The sequence below is a fragment of the Sinocyclocheilus grahami genome, unplaced genomic scaffold (genome assembly GCF_001515645.1).
Source record: "Sinocyclocheilus grahami isolate Dianchi unplaced genomic scaffold, SAMN03320097.WGS_v1.1 scaffold63.1, whole genome shotgun sequence".
NCBI lineage: Eukaryota > Metazoa > Chordata > Actinopteri > Cypriniformes > Cyprinidae > Sinocyclocheilus > Sinocyclocheilus grahami.
Window position 1 is genome coordinate 416,061 of NW_015505242.1, and position 17,442 is coordinate 433,502.

General features: G+C 35.1%; 1 protein-coding gene across 1 annotated transcript in view; it reads left to right on the plus strand.

Moving 5' to 3' along the window:
• Positions 1–17,442, plus strand: part of LOC107584816 (protein TANC1-like) — an 88,353-nt gene that overhangs the window by 24,193 nt on the left and 46,718 nt on the right. The window contains exons 3-4 of the mRNA XM_016271584.1: positions 8,145–8,366; positions 12,399–12,491. Coding sequence (XP_016127070.1) covers positions 8,145–8,366; positions 12,399–12,491 — 315 coding nt within the window. The remainder of the gene's footprint in view (positions 1–8,144; positions 8,367–12,398; positions 12,492–17,442) is intronic.

Sequence of the window (17,442 nt, forward strand, 5' to 3'; positions counted from 1 at the left end):
GATCAATGAATGAGAGGGCAGCGTTACCAGAGTTGCCCATATACCACACCATGTTACAGCACAGTAGGGCTATTGCAGACAGAAACAATACTCTACTACATCGATGTTTCCTGTCGGCTCAATTTTTGAGTGGACTTTGCTGTTCCGATGAGCATGAACGGTATACGAGTGGAGCGACTGAGCGTAGCGCACACGCATAGAGCGGGATAATACACAGAGCCTCACACCACGTGAAAGTGAAACCTGAGCGGTGAACTAATTTTCGGCAGCCGAAATTTCGGTGCATCTCTAATTATTGGCGACATCAGAATCACACTGTAAAGCGCCTTCTGCTGGCTCGTCTCCAGTAACATGTTTTTGTTGTTGCTCACTCCGTTTCCGTTTTCTGCAGCAACTCATATTCAGCATTTTTCATATTCTTTATCCTGGCTGAAGCACTTTTGTTTCAATCTATAAGAATAACCCAGCCTACGTTATAGTTTAAATTGAAAGATATTAATATTATTAAGGCGAGCCTGAGTCTTATATTTATTTGACAGTGATTTCACATTTCTTGTTTGTATGAAGGCTAAATACTAGTAAAAGGTGAACATTAATTTATTTGTGCCGTTTTTTTTCTAAAATATTATATATACTAGTCAAAAGCTTTTGAACAGTAACATTTTTTTATGTTTTTAAGGAAGCCTGCATTTATTTGATCCAAAATACAGCAAAAGCAGTATTGTTAAATATTTTTACTAATTAAAATAACTGCTTTCTATTTGAATACATTTTAAAATGTAATTTATTCCTGTGATGCAAAGCTGAATTTTCAGCATCATTAATCCAGTCTTCAGTGTCACATGATCCCTCAGAAATCATTCTGATATGCTGATTTGCTGTTCAAGAAACATTTATTATTACTATTAATAATAATAATAATATTTAAAATGGTTTAGTAATTTTTTCAGGATTATTTGATGAATAGAAAGATCCAAATATCTGCATTTATCTGAAATAATAAAGCTTTTGTAAAAAGTATGCTTTAAATTGTCAAAAGTGATGATAAAGACATTTATAATGTTACAAAGGATTTCTATTTCAGATAAATGCTGTTCTTCTGAACATTCTATTCATCAAAGAAACCTGAAAAAAAATCTACTCCGCTGTTTTTAACAATAATAATGAATGTTTTTGAGCTGCAAACCAGAATATTAGAATGATTTCTAAAGGATCATTTGGCTGGAGTAATGATGTTAAAAATTTAGCTTTGAAATCAAAGGAATAAATTACATTTTAAAATATGTTCGAATAGATAATTTATTTTAAATAGTAAAAATATTTAAAAATTGCACTGCTTTTGCTGCACTTTGGATCAAATAAATACAGGCTTGGTGAGAGAGAATTAAACAAGTAAAAAAACTTTAACAATCTTTCTGTTCAAAAACTTGACTGGTATCGACCGAAATTAAGAAATATATCGTGATATAAATTTTGGCCATATCGCCCAGCCCTAGTTCATATATATGTTTTCGATGGAGAGTACTAACCAGTGCTGAAACGGGGTTTCATGACCCTTTAAGATTTGAAAAAAGTTCTGTTTCTTAAGTGAAATTACCATGGTTAGTTAGTAAAGGCTCTTGCCCAGATGTTTGCCCTGAAAAGTCTTTTGCCCAGACTTTAATAGTTTATGATGTTTTTTAATTTTATTTTTTTATAGAGCTTCAGACTTTGAGTCCATCCAGTTGGAGGATATCAAATATATCTGATATTTTGAGCCAATTTTTGAACACACATTGTTTTCATGTATCGTGTGTCTTCTAGCAACGAGGCACTTGTTTTTGCGTGAGTTTGTTGTGTTTGGAAGATCTTGAAAGTCTGGTAGTGTGTGATCCTCAGTTATTTAGTGTGCAATTCCCAGATTTTTCGATGTAACTGTTACAAAGTCCGCAAGTGTATGATGCCTAGTGTTTTAAAATCGTTTAGTACATTCAAGCAGAAAGAATAAGACTCTAAGGTAGGATGTTTCTGTAATACAGCTCCAGCATCTCAACTTTGGATATCACATTCACTCTTTTTATCCAACCAGTAGAACTGATGCCAATGATGGGCCAAAATGTTATCAATGAGTACATTCTACTGTTTTATTGTCCATTTCTGTTTTTGTCTCTTTTCAGTCTTTTCGGTCTAATTTTTCTCTCTGTTGCTCCTTTTTTGTGTGGATTTGAGCTCTTTAATCCCTAAGAAACATACTTTGGTGGGGTTTCTGCTTTCATGGATTGAACCTTTTTCATTTGGAATGTCAGATTGAAGTATTTTCCTGCCTTTGAACTGAGGCCTTGTAAAGGTCAGATCACAAAGGATTTGGCTTTAAAACATGGGCCTGTTTGATGCTGGGTTACAGTGCCGAGTGATACAGCATGACTCTGAGATGTTGAGTTTATAATGTGTGTGTGTGTGTGTGTGAGATTTTACTGTCCTCGGGTATAGGGGTTGAATGACGTTCAGAAAGTTGATCCATCTGCATTATGTGTCAGAGTAAGGTTTATGTTTTGAGGCCAGTTGTGTGTGTGTGTGTGTGGGTGTGTGTGTGTGTGTGTGTGTGCACATTTTTCAGAAGGGTTCTCGGTGTTATCTCAGCTGCTCTGGTGTCCAGTTTCTCCTTACTCAGCAGGGGCTCCTCATGTTATTTCGCGGAGTCAGATTGTTTGTTTAGACAGAAGGTTATTGTCTATCCACCTATTAAAAACACAGTTTCCAAATTTAATTGTAAATTTAAATGAAGTAGTTTTAGTTAGCAAATTTGCTCAGTTAATGCTTTTTCAATTATTGAAACCCCAAATTGAAAATTGTGATTTTCTCTTTTATTCTGTATTATTTTCCAGGCTGCTCTTTTTCATACAAGGAAAGTAAATGGGGACATGATCTGTCAAGCTCTGAAATGGACACAAAATCTACTTACCATATATACTTAAACATATTTGTGGTCTATTACAAGTATTCTGCCATCATTCAATGATTCAAAACTTTGAGGTTGGTATTTTTATGCATATACAATTTTTTCTTATGTTTCTTATGCTCACCAAGGCTTTTTTTCTTTTAATCAAAATCTTTTTAAATATATTTTACAGTTATTTAAAAGGAATTTTCAGGAGCTATTACTTCAGTCTTAATATGCTGATTTGGTGCTCAAGCAACATTTCTTATTACCAGTGTTGAAAGCAGTTGTGCTCTTTAATATTTTTGTGGAAACGGTGATGCTTTTCCCCCCCCGGATTCTTTGATGAATAGAATGTTCAAAAGAACAGCATTTATTTGAAATAGAAATCTTTTGAATCATTATAAAAGTTGAATTTTGAGAAATGGTCGCTAATTAAAAACTGCTGTCTTGTAAACTATATGATTAGCTTGTAACAAAGATTGAGTGTATTACTTGATAGTGATCTTCTCTGAGATTGTAGGTTTGAATTCCAGTAACACAAGGCCTAATCTCATTACCAGAAACACAGCTGGCCACACTTTGAGCTAATCATTGATCACATTCTTTGAAATGCTTAAGAAGTTCCAGCGGTGAGCAGTCAGCATCTGCATTTCAGGCTAATCTGACAGATATACCATGGCCTGTATGTCAGGTAACACAAAAGGCATAGGCGACACTTGACTGATTTCTGGAGTCAGCAACCTCCTGGACCGCTGCAGGAATTCTGCCGTCAGGAAGAGAATTAGGATATAGGAAATTAGGCAAATTTGGGAGTGAGGCTAAATTACAAAAGGATGCTCTTGCTGAGTCATGTAACAGTTAAAGTTGCTGTAGGTTAGAGATGATTTTATCTGGCTAATAACTCCCAAGATGTTGTTGTCCATCTGTGTTTTTGCATGTTTTGATTTAGGGACAAATACACTTGTCAACCATTTCCTTCTCTTTAAGAGTCTGCATTATATTAGTCATCACCCAATCTGTTCTTGCTTTGTATACTGTATACGTTACTGTTTAAAAGTTGTGCTTGTTAAATATAATTTTTATTTTAAATATTTTTACTCTTGTAAATTATGTAACAATTTAAGTTAAATGTTAAATAGAAAATTTTACTTGGAAATAGTCCAAGATTTTAAATATTTCTTCATTTTTGTCAATTCTTTGTTTAATTACCCCAATTCTTTTTGTCAATTCTTTGTTTAATTTTTTCAGGTTTAAATTAGATTTTCAAATCTTTACTTTTCGATGTGGAAACTAAAGACTTATCAACACCATTGCACAATGTTGTTCAAATTTATCGGTAAGATCTTTGTTTTTGTAAAGTGTCTTATATGCACACCAAGGCATTTAATTGATCAAAAACAGTAAAAACAGAGTAAAACATTACAGTTTAAAATAACTGTTATCTACTTTAATCTTTAACAGCCATTACTCCAGTCTTCAGTGTCACATCAGAGAAATCATCCTAATATGCTGATTTGGTGCTCAAAAGAAAGATTTCTTATTATTATCAATGTTGAAAATGAGCTGCTTAATATGTTTGTGGAAACCATGATGAATGAATGAAAAGTTCAAAGAATGACATTTATTTGAAATGGAATTTTAGTTTCCCTTCCTTCCTCATTGTTGTCATCCTACGTCTGTCCTTGCCTGTGGAGTTTTTTTAACTTCCTGTTTGTTTGAAGAAGAGTTGGTACCATTTGGGGTTTAGGTTTATCGTCTTTGGTGTCCTCAACTGTACATTTCTATCCCTGTCTGTGTGTTCTTTACTTAAATTTCTTTAGAAGTTGAGCATTTGTCACTTCAGTCATTCTCTGTTTCTTATAGTCATGCTGAACTTCAGCATACCTGATTTATGCCACATTCTTATGATGATGCCAAAACTCCAGTATACCTGATTTACGCCACATGAACATTAAGAGTCCATTTACAGCAGCATGAATGTTTTTTCTCTCTCTCTGGTTCGGTCTGTCCACGTTTGACTAAATATAGGATTCAGCAAGGCTTCCGTCCAGCTCCAAACCCTCATTTCGACTGAATTTATATTCTGATAAATATTTGATGTCTGATGAATGGAGTCTCTGGTTGGTATTTTGGTCAGGCCTCAGTGTTATGAATGTAGGGCTGTAATTATATCAGAGCTCTTTGGAGTAGACTGTCATTAGTCAGACTTGATTTGCTGGGCTGCGTTAAGAGGCAACTGACCACAAATCTGCAATAAAAGGGAAGAAGAAAGCCATGCTGGCACATTTTCCACCCTATGGCCAATGTTACATATAGCCTTCATACTGGAGTGAAACCTTACTATCAGGCCAAGTATCATTTGAATGCTGAAAATCATTTCCTTTTAAAACAAAAATGCAAATAAAATTGTTACAATTGAATAAACCTTTTCTACAGTAGAATTTATTAAAGGGGTCATATGACTTTGCTAAAAATTAACATTATTTTGTGTATTTGGTGTAATGAAATGTGTTTATGCGGTTTAAGGTTAAAAAAACACATTATTTTCCACATACTGTACATTATTGTTTCTCCTCTATGCCCCGCCTTTCTGAAACGTGTTGATTTTTACAAAGCTCATCGGTCTGAAAAGCGAGGTGTGCTCTGATTGTCCAGCTATCTAGTGTGTTGTGATTGGCCGAATTCCTCAAGCGTGTGACGGAAATGTTACGCCCCTTACCATACTGTGATGCCGTGTCCCGGTGCGACAAAACAAAACCAATAAAAACGAGGCATTTGTTGCATCCAGTGGGGGACATAATTACTGATTATAATGACTTATACTGTCTTTTTATGCATTGCGTTGCATCGCGCCACGTAAACATAAAACCATGCCTGTATTTGTGATCGGAGAAACAGCAAACAACAAGCACTACTCTACATTGCTCAAAACTCACGTTTGAATAGTCCCTGGCAAATCCTTTAAATATGAAAATGTACTGTGAGTCAGCATTATTTGTCAGCATCATAGACTGTATAGGGTCAGCATGCGCACCGAAGGGGAAACGGGAACTGAATTCACAGGAACACCAGCATTGTAGGCTACTCTCCCAGGAAACAGTCCTCGTCCTCCGTAAAATGCGTTGCACACATCTGAATATTTGGGTTGAACTGTTTTGGAACAGTGTTGTAAATACAACTTAACCACTGATTTCTAGTTGTGTCCTCTTCTGGAAGACCAAACAAAGTAGTTTCACTTTCACAAAGAAACACACAGCGACTCCACAACATGGCGGCGGCAACAGCAATACTACAGCGAGATTCAAAGTTACGCCTTCTTTCTTTGCATGAACATTTGGGCGGCGTTATGCAAATCTTCCCACATCGTGACGTAGACATGTGGGGGCGTGTTAGAATGAGGCGTTTTAGGAGGGCGTGGACGAGTCTTAACTTTTATAAAGAATATCTCTGAGTTTGAGACTTTAGTCTTTGCAACTTTAGGGATCTTAATCTATTCACGAACAGCTTGCAACACTCCAAAGAGAAAGGAAAACTTGAAATCGCATCATATGACCCCTTTAACAAAGCTATGCTTGAAATACACTGTAAAAAATAATTTTCTGAGAAATAAATAAAACAAAGATAGTAAAAGTATGTTTTACAAAATAGTATAAAATAGTAAATTAGTAAATAGTAAATTTACTAGCATAGTAATTCTTTTTAATAAGATTTTTTTTTTTATAATAATCTAACGTTAGAGGATCCCTGGAGGAATGGTCTGAAATCAATAAAACAGCTTATTTCATATATTTTGTTTTATTCTCTGCAATTGAGTGAATTAAAACTGAATGCATTGATTTTGAAAGGAAGAAATATATATATATATATATATATATATAGCTATTTCAGTACATTCAGAATTTGTGATGAATCTTGGATGTCCACAAAAAAATTTTTTTTTTTTTAGCAACAAAAAGGTAACAGTAAAACAAGTAGGTGGATGCACAATTAATATATTATTATTATTAATTGGTATCCTGAAATATATTAAAATATATTAGAAAATTTCATTGTGAATGCTCATTTCTCCTCTTTTTTTAGATTACTTATACTTTAGGTTACTGTTAAATGTAATCTTAAAATCTTAGAATATCCATCTTTTGTACTGTACATCATAATCTAGTGACGCCTAAATTTACTTTTTTTGTTGGTTTGTTTTCAGCCACAGCATGAATATAGTGTCTAGATATTCAATATTGGCTAGAATTTTAAATTCTAAAAAAAAAAAAAGTGCAGCACGAAAAACAAATGTTTTAGACAGCCTTATACAACCAAGCCATGCCAAAGTCTTTAAGAATGGTGCAGTCACGGACAGGTAAGCAATATGATTACTGTGGAAACTGACTAGTTGAGCAGGAGTAGCATATTAATTTTATGTATATTCAATTCATTAATTTCAGAAACCATACAAGTTTTCAGTAAAGCTGTGAATTAATGTAGAGCCTGCTTATTTATTTATTTACTATTATTATTTTCTTTTCAAGTACACACAGTAGTTTTACACTTTTGTTTCTTTCTTCAGTCTTTCTCCAAAATGACTGCAGGGATGTCCTCCTCATAATATGGCGGGTTGTCCTGTGAAAATCTGCATTTCTGTTGGCTTTTTGTTTAAAATCAGCTTAGTTTTGGCAGTAAAGATCACCAGTAAATTGTGGTGAGAGGAACTTTAGGCCTTGTATGTTTGCTTTGGAATGTTTAAAAGAGCTTAAATTATTCTCAGCTTTCTTCGAAAGGGTTATTATAGGAGGAAAAAGATGTATAATATTACTGTTGGTCTTGAGACAGCCTTAGTAGTTTGTCTGTATGTTTTTATAGTGGTTTTGAAGGCTTGGATACAAAAAGCCATTGGTAATGATACCAAGCTAATTGGATTTCTGACGTCCAACTGGAAAGCATACAGAGAATCCCCCCCCCCCACACACACATAGAGTAAATTATTCTACTGTAAGAGTGTGAGAGATTTTATGAGACTCAGACAGTTCTAAATGTTCAGTGTTTGTTATTGTGGTTGAATAAGTGACTCATGTTGAATGGATCACTCATACATGATTCTGTGCATTTGAAAACGTTCATGTTCGGCTTTGTTTAAAAAGTACAAAACTATCTGCAAGCAGATAAAATTCGAATCAAGTATTCAAAAGAGAAGAAAATACATATATATTTTGTCTTTCTAATTTTTGCTTAGGAAGTCAATCCCTCAGTCCCAGTTTCCATAACAGAGTTCAGGAAGAGGGGTTTGCGGTTATTCAGAATCATGGCAGTGGGCCGCTGCCAGTACAGCCGTACCCTGCAGAGGAGATGCTGAGGCCGAGTTTGACCAGAGGAGTGTCCGTCTCCCTCCCTTCCTCCCCCCTGCTCCCTCCCCGCCAACCATATGTTTCGCCAGTCTGGTCCAACAAGTCACCAGGTACGTAACAGTCCATTTTTAAATGTTTAAGACAGTTTGAATAAATTACTCAATAACTCAAATCATTAATACTCATTAATACATTGATACTTTAATGCATTAATACTCAACTAATTTATACACATTACAACAATAATTGTGATATTATCATAGACTTTGCAATATTATAGACTTATCATAGACTATGCATTGTATACACCCCTGGTTGTATCACCCAAGTAATTTCAGGTTTCACATTACATAAACTACAAATACATTCAGAGCTAATGAAAAATGCATTTTTACAATGTGAGATAAGATTAAAGATAAAAAAAAGTATGTCTGTTTGAGTACTATACTAATGGTATGTCTGGTTCAAGTAGTATGCTGTATATTATACACAATAGACGCATCATTTACATTTACAGTACTATGGCTTTGTCCTCTTTAAGAAGTTCTGCAGCTGTGATTTATGTAATGCACAAACTGTGCCATCTATTGGTGCTGACTTCACAGTGTAGACCAAAACTATTTTAACACAAAAGCCCTTCAGTGTCTAACATTAAAAGGCCCCCCAGATAAGATATTTCCTCCTGTAATTCTGCTGCTTGATTTAACTTTTTTATTAGCATAAACCGAGTGCCACTATATTAAATGTATTTAATATGATTAATTCTGTGATTTCACAATTGTATGTTCTGTAATAAAATAAAAACAATAGTTTGAGGGGGTAAAAAAAAAAGAAATATGATTTCAGTTTATTTTATTTTATGTATGTGTATTTGTTTTTTTGTTTTTGAAGAATTTTAATTAAGTTATATTAAATATAAAAGTCATCCAGTGGCCCACGTGCCCCTGATTAGGAGCAACAGACTACCTCACAGTCTATGCCAGCAATTCTCAACTGATGTTTCGGAGGCCTGTTCTGGTCCTGGACAGCAGGACAAAAAATCCCAAATGCAAATATTCAGAAATTTAATATAACTGTATAATTATGCATAGTGTGACAGCAAAATAATAGTTTTTTAACTTTTAAAAGACAAGAAGTGTGTGTGTGTGTGTGTGTATAATCAAACTCTCAGAGCAGATTAGTAAATTCAAATATATTGTGCAGTGAATTAGTGGCCCAGATTTTTGATAGATTTCATGTTTGATTTAAGGACATATTTAGTAACTTTTGTACAATAAATAATGTTTCTGTGATGCTCAATAATATCAAATGGGAGTCTCGAAGCAAACTGTTTGAGAACCACTGGTCTGTGGTCATCTAATTTTTTTCTTTAGGGCTAATAATTTGTCACTGTGATTGATTGATTGATTGATTGATTGATTGATTGATCTAATTCAAAAAGTAAGTCTGATTACCCCTTGACTAACTACTAGTTGACAAGACTAGTTCTTCAGACATAGTGGTTGTGTTTATACAGCTAGCCACTAGTAAGGAATCCCATTATAAAACAAAAGTCAGAGCCATTGTGAGGCCAAAGTCAAGGCTCAAAGTGTAGGTTCAGTTGATATTCAGACTTTAGGATGAGTGTAGGTCAAGGTGAACTTGAGTGGGTTCATACATTGACATGTTTCTTAAAATGCAGTCTTTTCCAAATGTGTGATTTAGATAAACTGTACATATTTAGCTTGCTGCTATAGATTATTTGCAAATTGATGAATGAAACGGTATCATATACTGTGTAATATGTATTATGTTATCATTGTGGTATTGGTAGCTCTGTGCTCATTCACACTGATAGCTGAGCTGAGAGCTGCCAATCACATTGCAAGAGAAACACTTGGCAGGAACTCACTCAGTATTCTGGCAGCGTTTGGTGATTGTTCTTCCCACTGTCTTGCACCTCAGGTTGTGTGATCATACCCACGTCGGCCCTATGTGCTGCTGAATTGTTTAGAACGCTTTACAGAAAAAATTTTTTAAAAAAAAAAAAAAAAGGAAATGTAACATGTTACCATTAATCTACTTGATTTACTCCTAAATTTTAGATCCATTCTAATGTTTAAGTAGCAATTTACAACAGTCACATTCTTGTTTCATAGTGTTTTATTTTATTATCTGTCATTATATTTCTTAAAAGCGTCTGTTTCTCTCCTGCTATAAGCATTTCCCATTATAAAGTAATGCTTAATGGAAGCATCCATGTGCTGGCAATGCTGTGTCTGTTCCTGTAGGTGGCAGTATGCACCACTTTTCATCAACATGAACTTAAAATTTGCTTTCTTAATACATGTTCCTGGTCTTTTTCTACACAGTTCATTCACAATATTCCAAAAAATATATAAGTTTGTCTTAAATTTTTCATCAAAATGAAAGTTTTCACTTATGTCAGTCGGATTCAAGTTATCTGTAAATACTGTTGCACAAGGAAACTACTATGCGAACGCAGTGTCAGGTTGATTTTAAAACTGAGAGAAAGCCTTTCACATTCTTATCTTGCAGCAAACACTTTTCATCCAAAGCATTGTACTGAAAGCGACATGTAATTACATGACAGTCCCCATCAGACAAACTGTTGTTAACTGCCTAACTCCAGGATGTAGATGTGATAGAGTTGTGATTGTGCTAATAGTCCAGTTCCTGAGTCAAACCTACATTGATTTGATCCTACAGCACTAATCTTTCAGATCCTTCACTATTATTTTCCTTCAAACAATCATTAACTGTGTAATCTAATATTACCAGAGGTGCAAGAAGAGTCTGAAAAGTCGAGGTGACGCAATGCCCAAACAAAGTCCAGACTAATTTGTAAATGCATCTGCCTTGTCACCATTTCACATTGGCTGCCTACACTTAGTTTTTGTGTGTGTGTGTTGTGGCCGATCAAAACAAAGCTCTTAAAATATAATGGTTATTTCCCGACAAGTGGGTAGGGGTGAACTTCATTTCTGAAAGTGGGAATAACGTGTCAGTTGCTACAGCCCTGAATATTACTTCCAAATCTGAGCGCCAGTGGAGATATCTGTATTTATTCTTGTTTCAGGCTCCTGTCTGATGTTTGAGGCTTTGTATGAGGAACCGCTGTGAAGTTAAATGGAACAAATGTTCTTGCAGACGAGTCAGGGCTGTGAATGAGCTGATTCAGCTAGTGGTTTGTGTACTGAAGTAACCCTGAGACTGTATTGACTGTAATATTACTTGGAAGTAATATTACTTGGTCTAGTATTATAGACTAAATAATAAACTATTATTGTAGCTTGGTGTAATTTTTTTTCTCGAAAGAAATGAATACTTTTATTCAGCATAGATGCATTAAATTGATCAAAAGTGACATTAAAAAACATTTACATTGTTACATAAAAAAATCTTAAACCTTTTATTAATCTAAGAATCATGTGTAAAACATATTAAGGTTTCCACAAAAATTTTAATGAACTGTTTTCAATATTGATAGTAAAAAAATGTTTCTTGAGCACCAAATCAGCATATTAGAATGATTTCAGAAGTATCATGTGAAACTCAAAACTGGAGTAATGGCTGCTGAAAATTCAGCCTTGTCATCACAGGAATAAATTACACGTTAAAATGTATTCAAAGTTATTTTAAATTGCAATATTAATTCACAATATTACACTTTTACTGAATTTCTGATCAAATAAATGTAGCCTTGGTGAGCATAAGAGACTTCTTTCAAAAACTTTTGAACATTAACTATTTATTGTCTTGTTTCTGTACTCTAAGCACTTCTATGCTTTGGCAAAATTGTATATGTTGACAATCATGCCAATGAAGCTCGACTCTGACACAGCTGACACAGGAGGAACTGCTCAGGGAGATTAAAATCATTACAGACTCCTTGTTTATACTGGAATCTCTCTGGGAGTACAGGACAGCCGATCACAACTGTCTCACACACACACACAAGCACAAGCATATCCACATGCAGCTCTGCCCAGAGATTCAGATCGCCAGCTTCAAAATCCCATCTGGAAAGACTTAACTGTCTCTGTGTGTGTATGTATGTCTCTCTCACTCTCTTCCTCCTCCCTCCCTCTCTTTCCCCTCTCTCTGCTCCGGTCTTTCTCTCATTTTTGCTCTGTCTGCAGGTTCAATCAGGACACCCAAATATGTGGAGAATCCTCATGTTTCTGGAGATTCTGTCACCTGTGCTCTGAAGAACAGGAAAAAGAACAATACTGGTGAGTACTTCTGTGTGTGTACCAGTTGGTCAATTAAGAAATGTATTCTTTTATATGAATGTTTGCATTTGTAGCTTCATTGATTTTTTGTGTGTGGGTCAGGTTTTGTTACATTGTGGGGACCAGATGTCCCCACAAGGATAGTAAAGAGATGACCAGACATAATCTACATTTTATGAATTAAATAAATATTGAATACTTCCTTCATGGAAATGCTTGTGTGAGCGTTAAGTTAGGAGAAATGAAAATATCATTACCTCAATTTAAAAACCATGGAAGTCAATGGAAAGTCCCCACAGTCTTTGAGTGAGATTTGCCCTTGTCGTAAGCTGAGGGATGGTGTTTTTAAGATGTGGGGAGTTACATGAATTTACAGCTGAGGCTGCAGGTTCAATCAGGACACCCAAATATGTGGAGAATCCTCATGTTTCTGGAGATTCTGTCACCTGTGCTCTGAAGAACAGGAAAAAGAACAATACTGGTGAGTACTTCTGTGTGTGTACCAGTTGGTCAATTAAGAAATGTATTCTTTTATATGAATGTTTGCATTTGTAGCTTCATTGATTTTTTGTGTGTGGGTCAGGTTTTGTTACATTGTGGGGACCAGATGTCCCCACAAGGATAGTAAAGAGATGACCAGACATAATCTACATTTTATGAATTAAATAAATATTGAATACTTCCTTCATGGAAATGCTTGTGTGAGCGTTAAGTTAGGAGAAATGAAAATATCATTACCTCAATTTAAAAACCATGGAAGTCAATGGAAAGTCCCCACAGTCTTTGAGTGAGATTTGCCCTTGTCATAAGCTGAGGGATGGTGTTTTTAAGATGTGGGGAGCTACATGAATTTACAGCTGAGAGTTCAGTAAATCCAGCAGTCCATTAAACCACATTCCTCCCTCCCTCTTTCTTACGTGGTATACTTCTGTCTTCAAGGGCCAATCTTTCTCTTTTCTCCTGCTTGGAATTCTTTTTCTCTGTAGAATGCTGACCTGTGATTGTATGTGTTGGCGCGCTCGGTGTATTACTCAATCTGTCATTTTTGGTGATGTGATGCTGTGGAAGCCAGTTAGGATGGCAAATTTCAGCTCTGCAATGTAAAATCTAATTGGAATATGTGTGAAATCTGGAGGATTACAGGTGGACACACAAAGAAAAGGTCACAAAATGATTGTGTTAGATGTATTCACACATAAAATTGAAGTTCAAATGTTTGAGACCACTAGTAAACATGTTTTTGTATTTTTTTCCCCCTTAAAGGCTGCATTTATTTGATCAAAAATGCACAAACAGTTATATTGTTAAATATCATTACAATTTAAAAAACGTTTTCTATTTTAAGATATTTTACTTTTTTTAATGCATTTTATTTCTGTGATGGCAAAGCTGAATTTTCAGGAGCCATTACTCCAGTATTCAGTGTCACATGATCCTTGAGAAATAATTCTAACATGCTGATTTAATGCTCAATAACCGTTTTTTATTATTATTAATGTTGAAAACAGTTGTGCTGCTTAATGTTTTTATGGAAACCATGAGACTTTTCTCAGTATTCTTTGATGAATAGCAGTTCAGAAGAATTTGAAATAAATATTTGTAACCATGTAACTTTTTGCTGTCACTTTTGATCAATTTAATGAGTCCTTTCTGAATAAAAGTATTCATTTAAGTGGCACTTTACATAATAACTTTTTTAAATTATTATTTTTTTTATCCTAAAAAAATTGATTTCCAGGTGAACTGGAAAATAATCCCAGATTCTGTGTGATCTCAAAAGTTTGCTCCACACTGTAAACGCAAACACACATGCAAATATTGCCATCTAGACAGCAGTTGTTTTCATGTTTATGGACACACAAGCACACGCAGAATCACACAGATGACACATTCACAAATGTCCCCTAATTAAAAGTCATTTGTTATTTTTGGACCCTCTCCCTAGACACCTCTGTTCTATTTCAGGCAGTCATTATGGTTGCTTTGGCCTTTCACTAATTTTATACATCTAGAATATTGGTGCATTTATAAAACATTAGTTATGAAGCAGTCGCACCCCCACCATTTGATGATCTCTAGTGCAGATTGTGAGAATGCACCAGATGCGGTGGCCCACTCCAGATGAGCCTGATGTAGATGCAAATGAATGATCTCCATGTCAGTGATGGCCCAGATGACTTTGACTTTCAGCTCGAGGTTCATTGTCCTGACAGCTGTTCTATAAATGCTTTCCTCCTCTCCCTCCATACCTGTGTGGACTACAAACTGAGCTCAAAATGGACTCTGGGTCATACTGATTTTCTTTACCGATCATAGAACCAAAATCGTGGAAGACTGAGTAAAAAATACATGCCACACACCCACCGTTCTCCTCCAAAACAGATGACTATGAAGTGCATTAGAGTCTGACTCTTCCTGTGTAAAAGGCAATTATTGTCTCTGTGTTCACTTACTGTTTCCTGAAAGGACGGGGGAAAAAGCCTTTGTGATGTCATTACAGCTGCCAGCAGCACATCCACCTGTGATTGGGCAAAGTGCTGTGTAGATTGAATGATTTCATCCTGTGATGTAATGACATCTGGTGGATTGGAGTGTTTCTCACCAATGCTGGGCATTTTTCTCCTGATCTCTGATCTTTCTCTATAAACAGAGGGTGAGTGTACGGTTACTTGGGTAGATTTTAAATCAGCTGGGTTGCTGGTATTAGTCAACTTCCTTTGTAAACTCTTAGGCAAGAAATATGCTTTTCGCAAATATGCAGATGCAAATGTTAGACATGCATTCCAACTGTACAGTCCTATTGTCCATCCTTAAGTCCCGTTCACACCAAGAATGATAACTATAAAGATAACTATATTAGCGTCCACACCAGCGGATAATATCGTCTGTTTATTCCAAGAGCACGCTCGTCTGCCGCTTTAAATTAAATTCGAGCTTGTTATAGCAGGATTGATTCGGATTGTCTGTCAATGTTTTTATCATTCGTCAGCTGGAAAAAATCGTTCTGAAAGTGATTCCAACGATATCGTTTCTCTGTGCCTTTATCGTTATAACTGTGGTGTGGAATCTGCTATTCTTTAATATTGAGAACGATTTATAGAACTACATCTTTATCGTTATCTTTATAGTTATCGTCCTAAACATGCATTCTTGCATTACTGTGGCAGTAACGCAAGCCTACTACCTTAGACCAATTAATAACCAAATGAGTTTTCCATTGGCTTTTGGATTATTGAAAAAAATAAGCTCTGGTCAAGAAAAGTTAAGCATTTAACCACAAATCCATTCAAAAAATAAACCCTGACTGCAGGACAATGGAATTGGTAGTTCTAACCCGTTTCTGGGTTTTGGGCTGCAATAATATGTCACTCCTGCAGCACTCTATATGTGCTGCATCATGAATTGAGTTGACACATTTTTGCTTTTCATTAACATGTTTTGTGCATTAAGGGGCATTCACACTAGCTGTGTGTGCATTGAACCCACAGTAATTAGGGATGCACAGTATTAATACCATATAGGTTATATCTTTTTTTAATAAGTATCGTTTCCATATATTAGCCAACATTGGGTATTTAATTGTGCAAACCCATTTCCCTATATATATATATTTTTTTTTACCACTGTTAAGTCACAAAGTCAATCTTTAACCATTTAACTGTCACCCGTCCCCTCTGTAGGGGTTAATTCACTATATTACAATTAAATCCTAATCTAATCATGACAAACTATATATCGTTGGAAAGGTCTAAGACTCCTAAATAGATATTTTACCAATGTTTTTGTTAAAAGTTATGTAGGAAATATAATAGATTAATTTATGACAAGAGTGCACCTCAAAAATCTACATCATAACGGGAGTTCTGACCTATGTCAAAAAAAGTCTTTGTTGCCTTTTTCTCTATCACACTTTAGAAATCATCAGAAATTATATATCAATTGAAAACTTAAAATCTCAAAATTCATCCTTTGAAACCCATTTTAAAATCAAACGTTGCATTACCATGAAAATGGTACATCAATATCATGTTACAAAATGTTTTCGTTCATGAATTATAAAAATGTAAGTTTGGATCGTGTACTTTCATGTCTATGTTCAAAAATGTGAGTGACAGTTAAGGGGTTAAAAACGTAAATAATGTAATAACACTGATAAATGTAATATTTGGCAAATATACATTTTTCATGCTGTGCATTATTATGTCATGATGCCTAAATTTACTTGTAACATTTACAATAATTCTAATTTAGTTTTAGAATTTTTTTTCACAACAAATAGTATAGGTATAGAATTTGTAATTTGTAATATTGGCGATAACATGAAAATATTTATTGGCTAATGGTCAGAATTTTATCGGTGCTTCCATAACCCTAATAATCAGTTTTTAATTGGACAAGTAGTTTAAATCAGTTAGAATAAACTGGTCCGATTTGATTAAAATTTAATTCAGGTGGTGTAAACCTTTGAAAATCTTGTTATATAGGAAGATATTAGCTTATTAGTTTCCTATTCCTAGTTGCCTAGGAAATCACTGTTTTGAAAGAACAAAAGGTAGCACAGGTACAAGGTTGACTTGCAGAGATCAGTGACAAGTTGCAATGCCATGTACTGTCAGTTATAATGTAGTACAGTTATAGTACAGTCAGCATCCACATTTTGAACAAGAGACCAAGCAATACTCAAATTTGCTTAGTCTTAGTCTGAGCCTTAGACACGTCCTAAAGCTCATAGCCCATAGTGTGGACTAATGCTGCGCTCTTGAATCTTAGCGTTTCAGCCTTTCGTTTTGATTGAGCTGACAAATCTCTATGGCAACATTGTGTCTGTTCTCTTTGAGCCATGACCAGCATTTTCCACTGATCTCTTCAGAGCATAATCTCCGTGATTCAATTCTAATGAGCACCAATGATTTACCCAGCACAGATCTCTCATCACAGACCGATAATACCG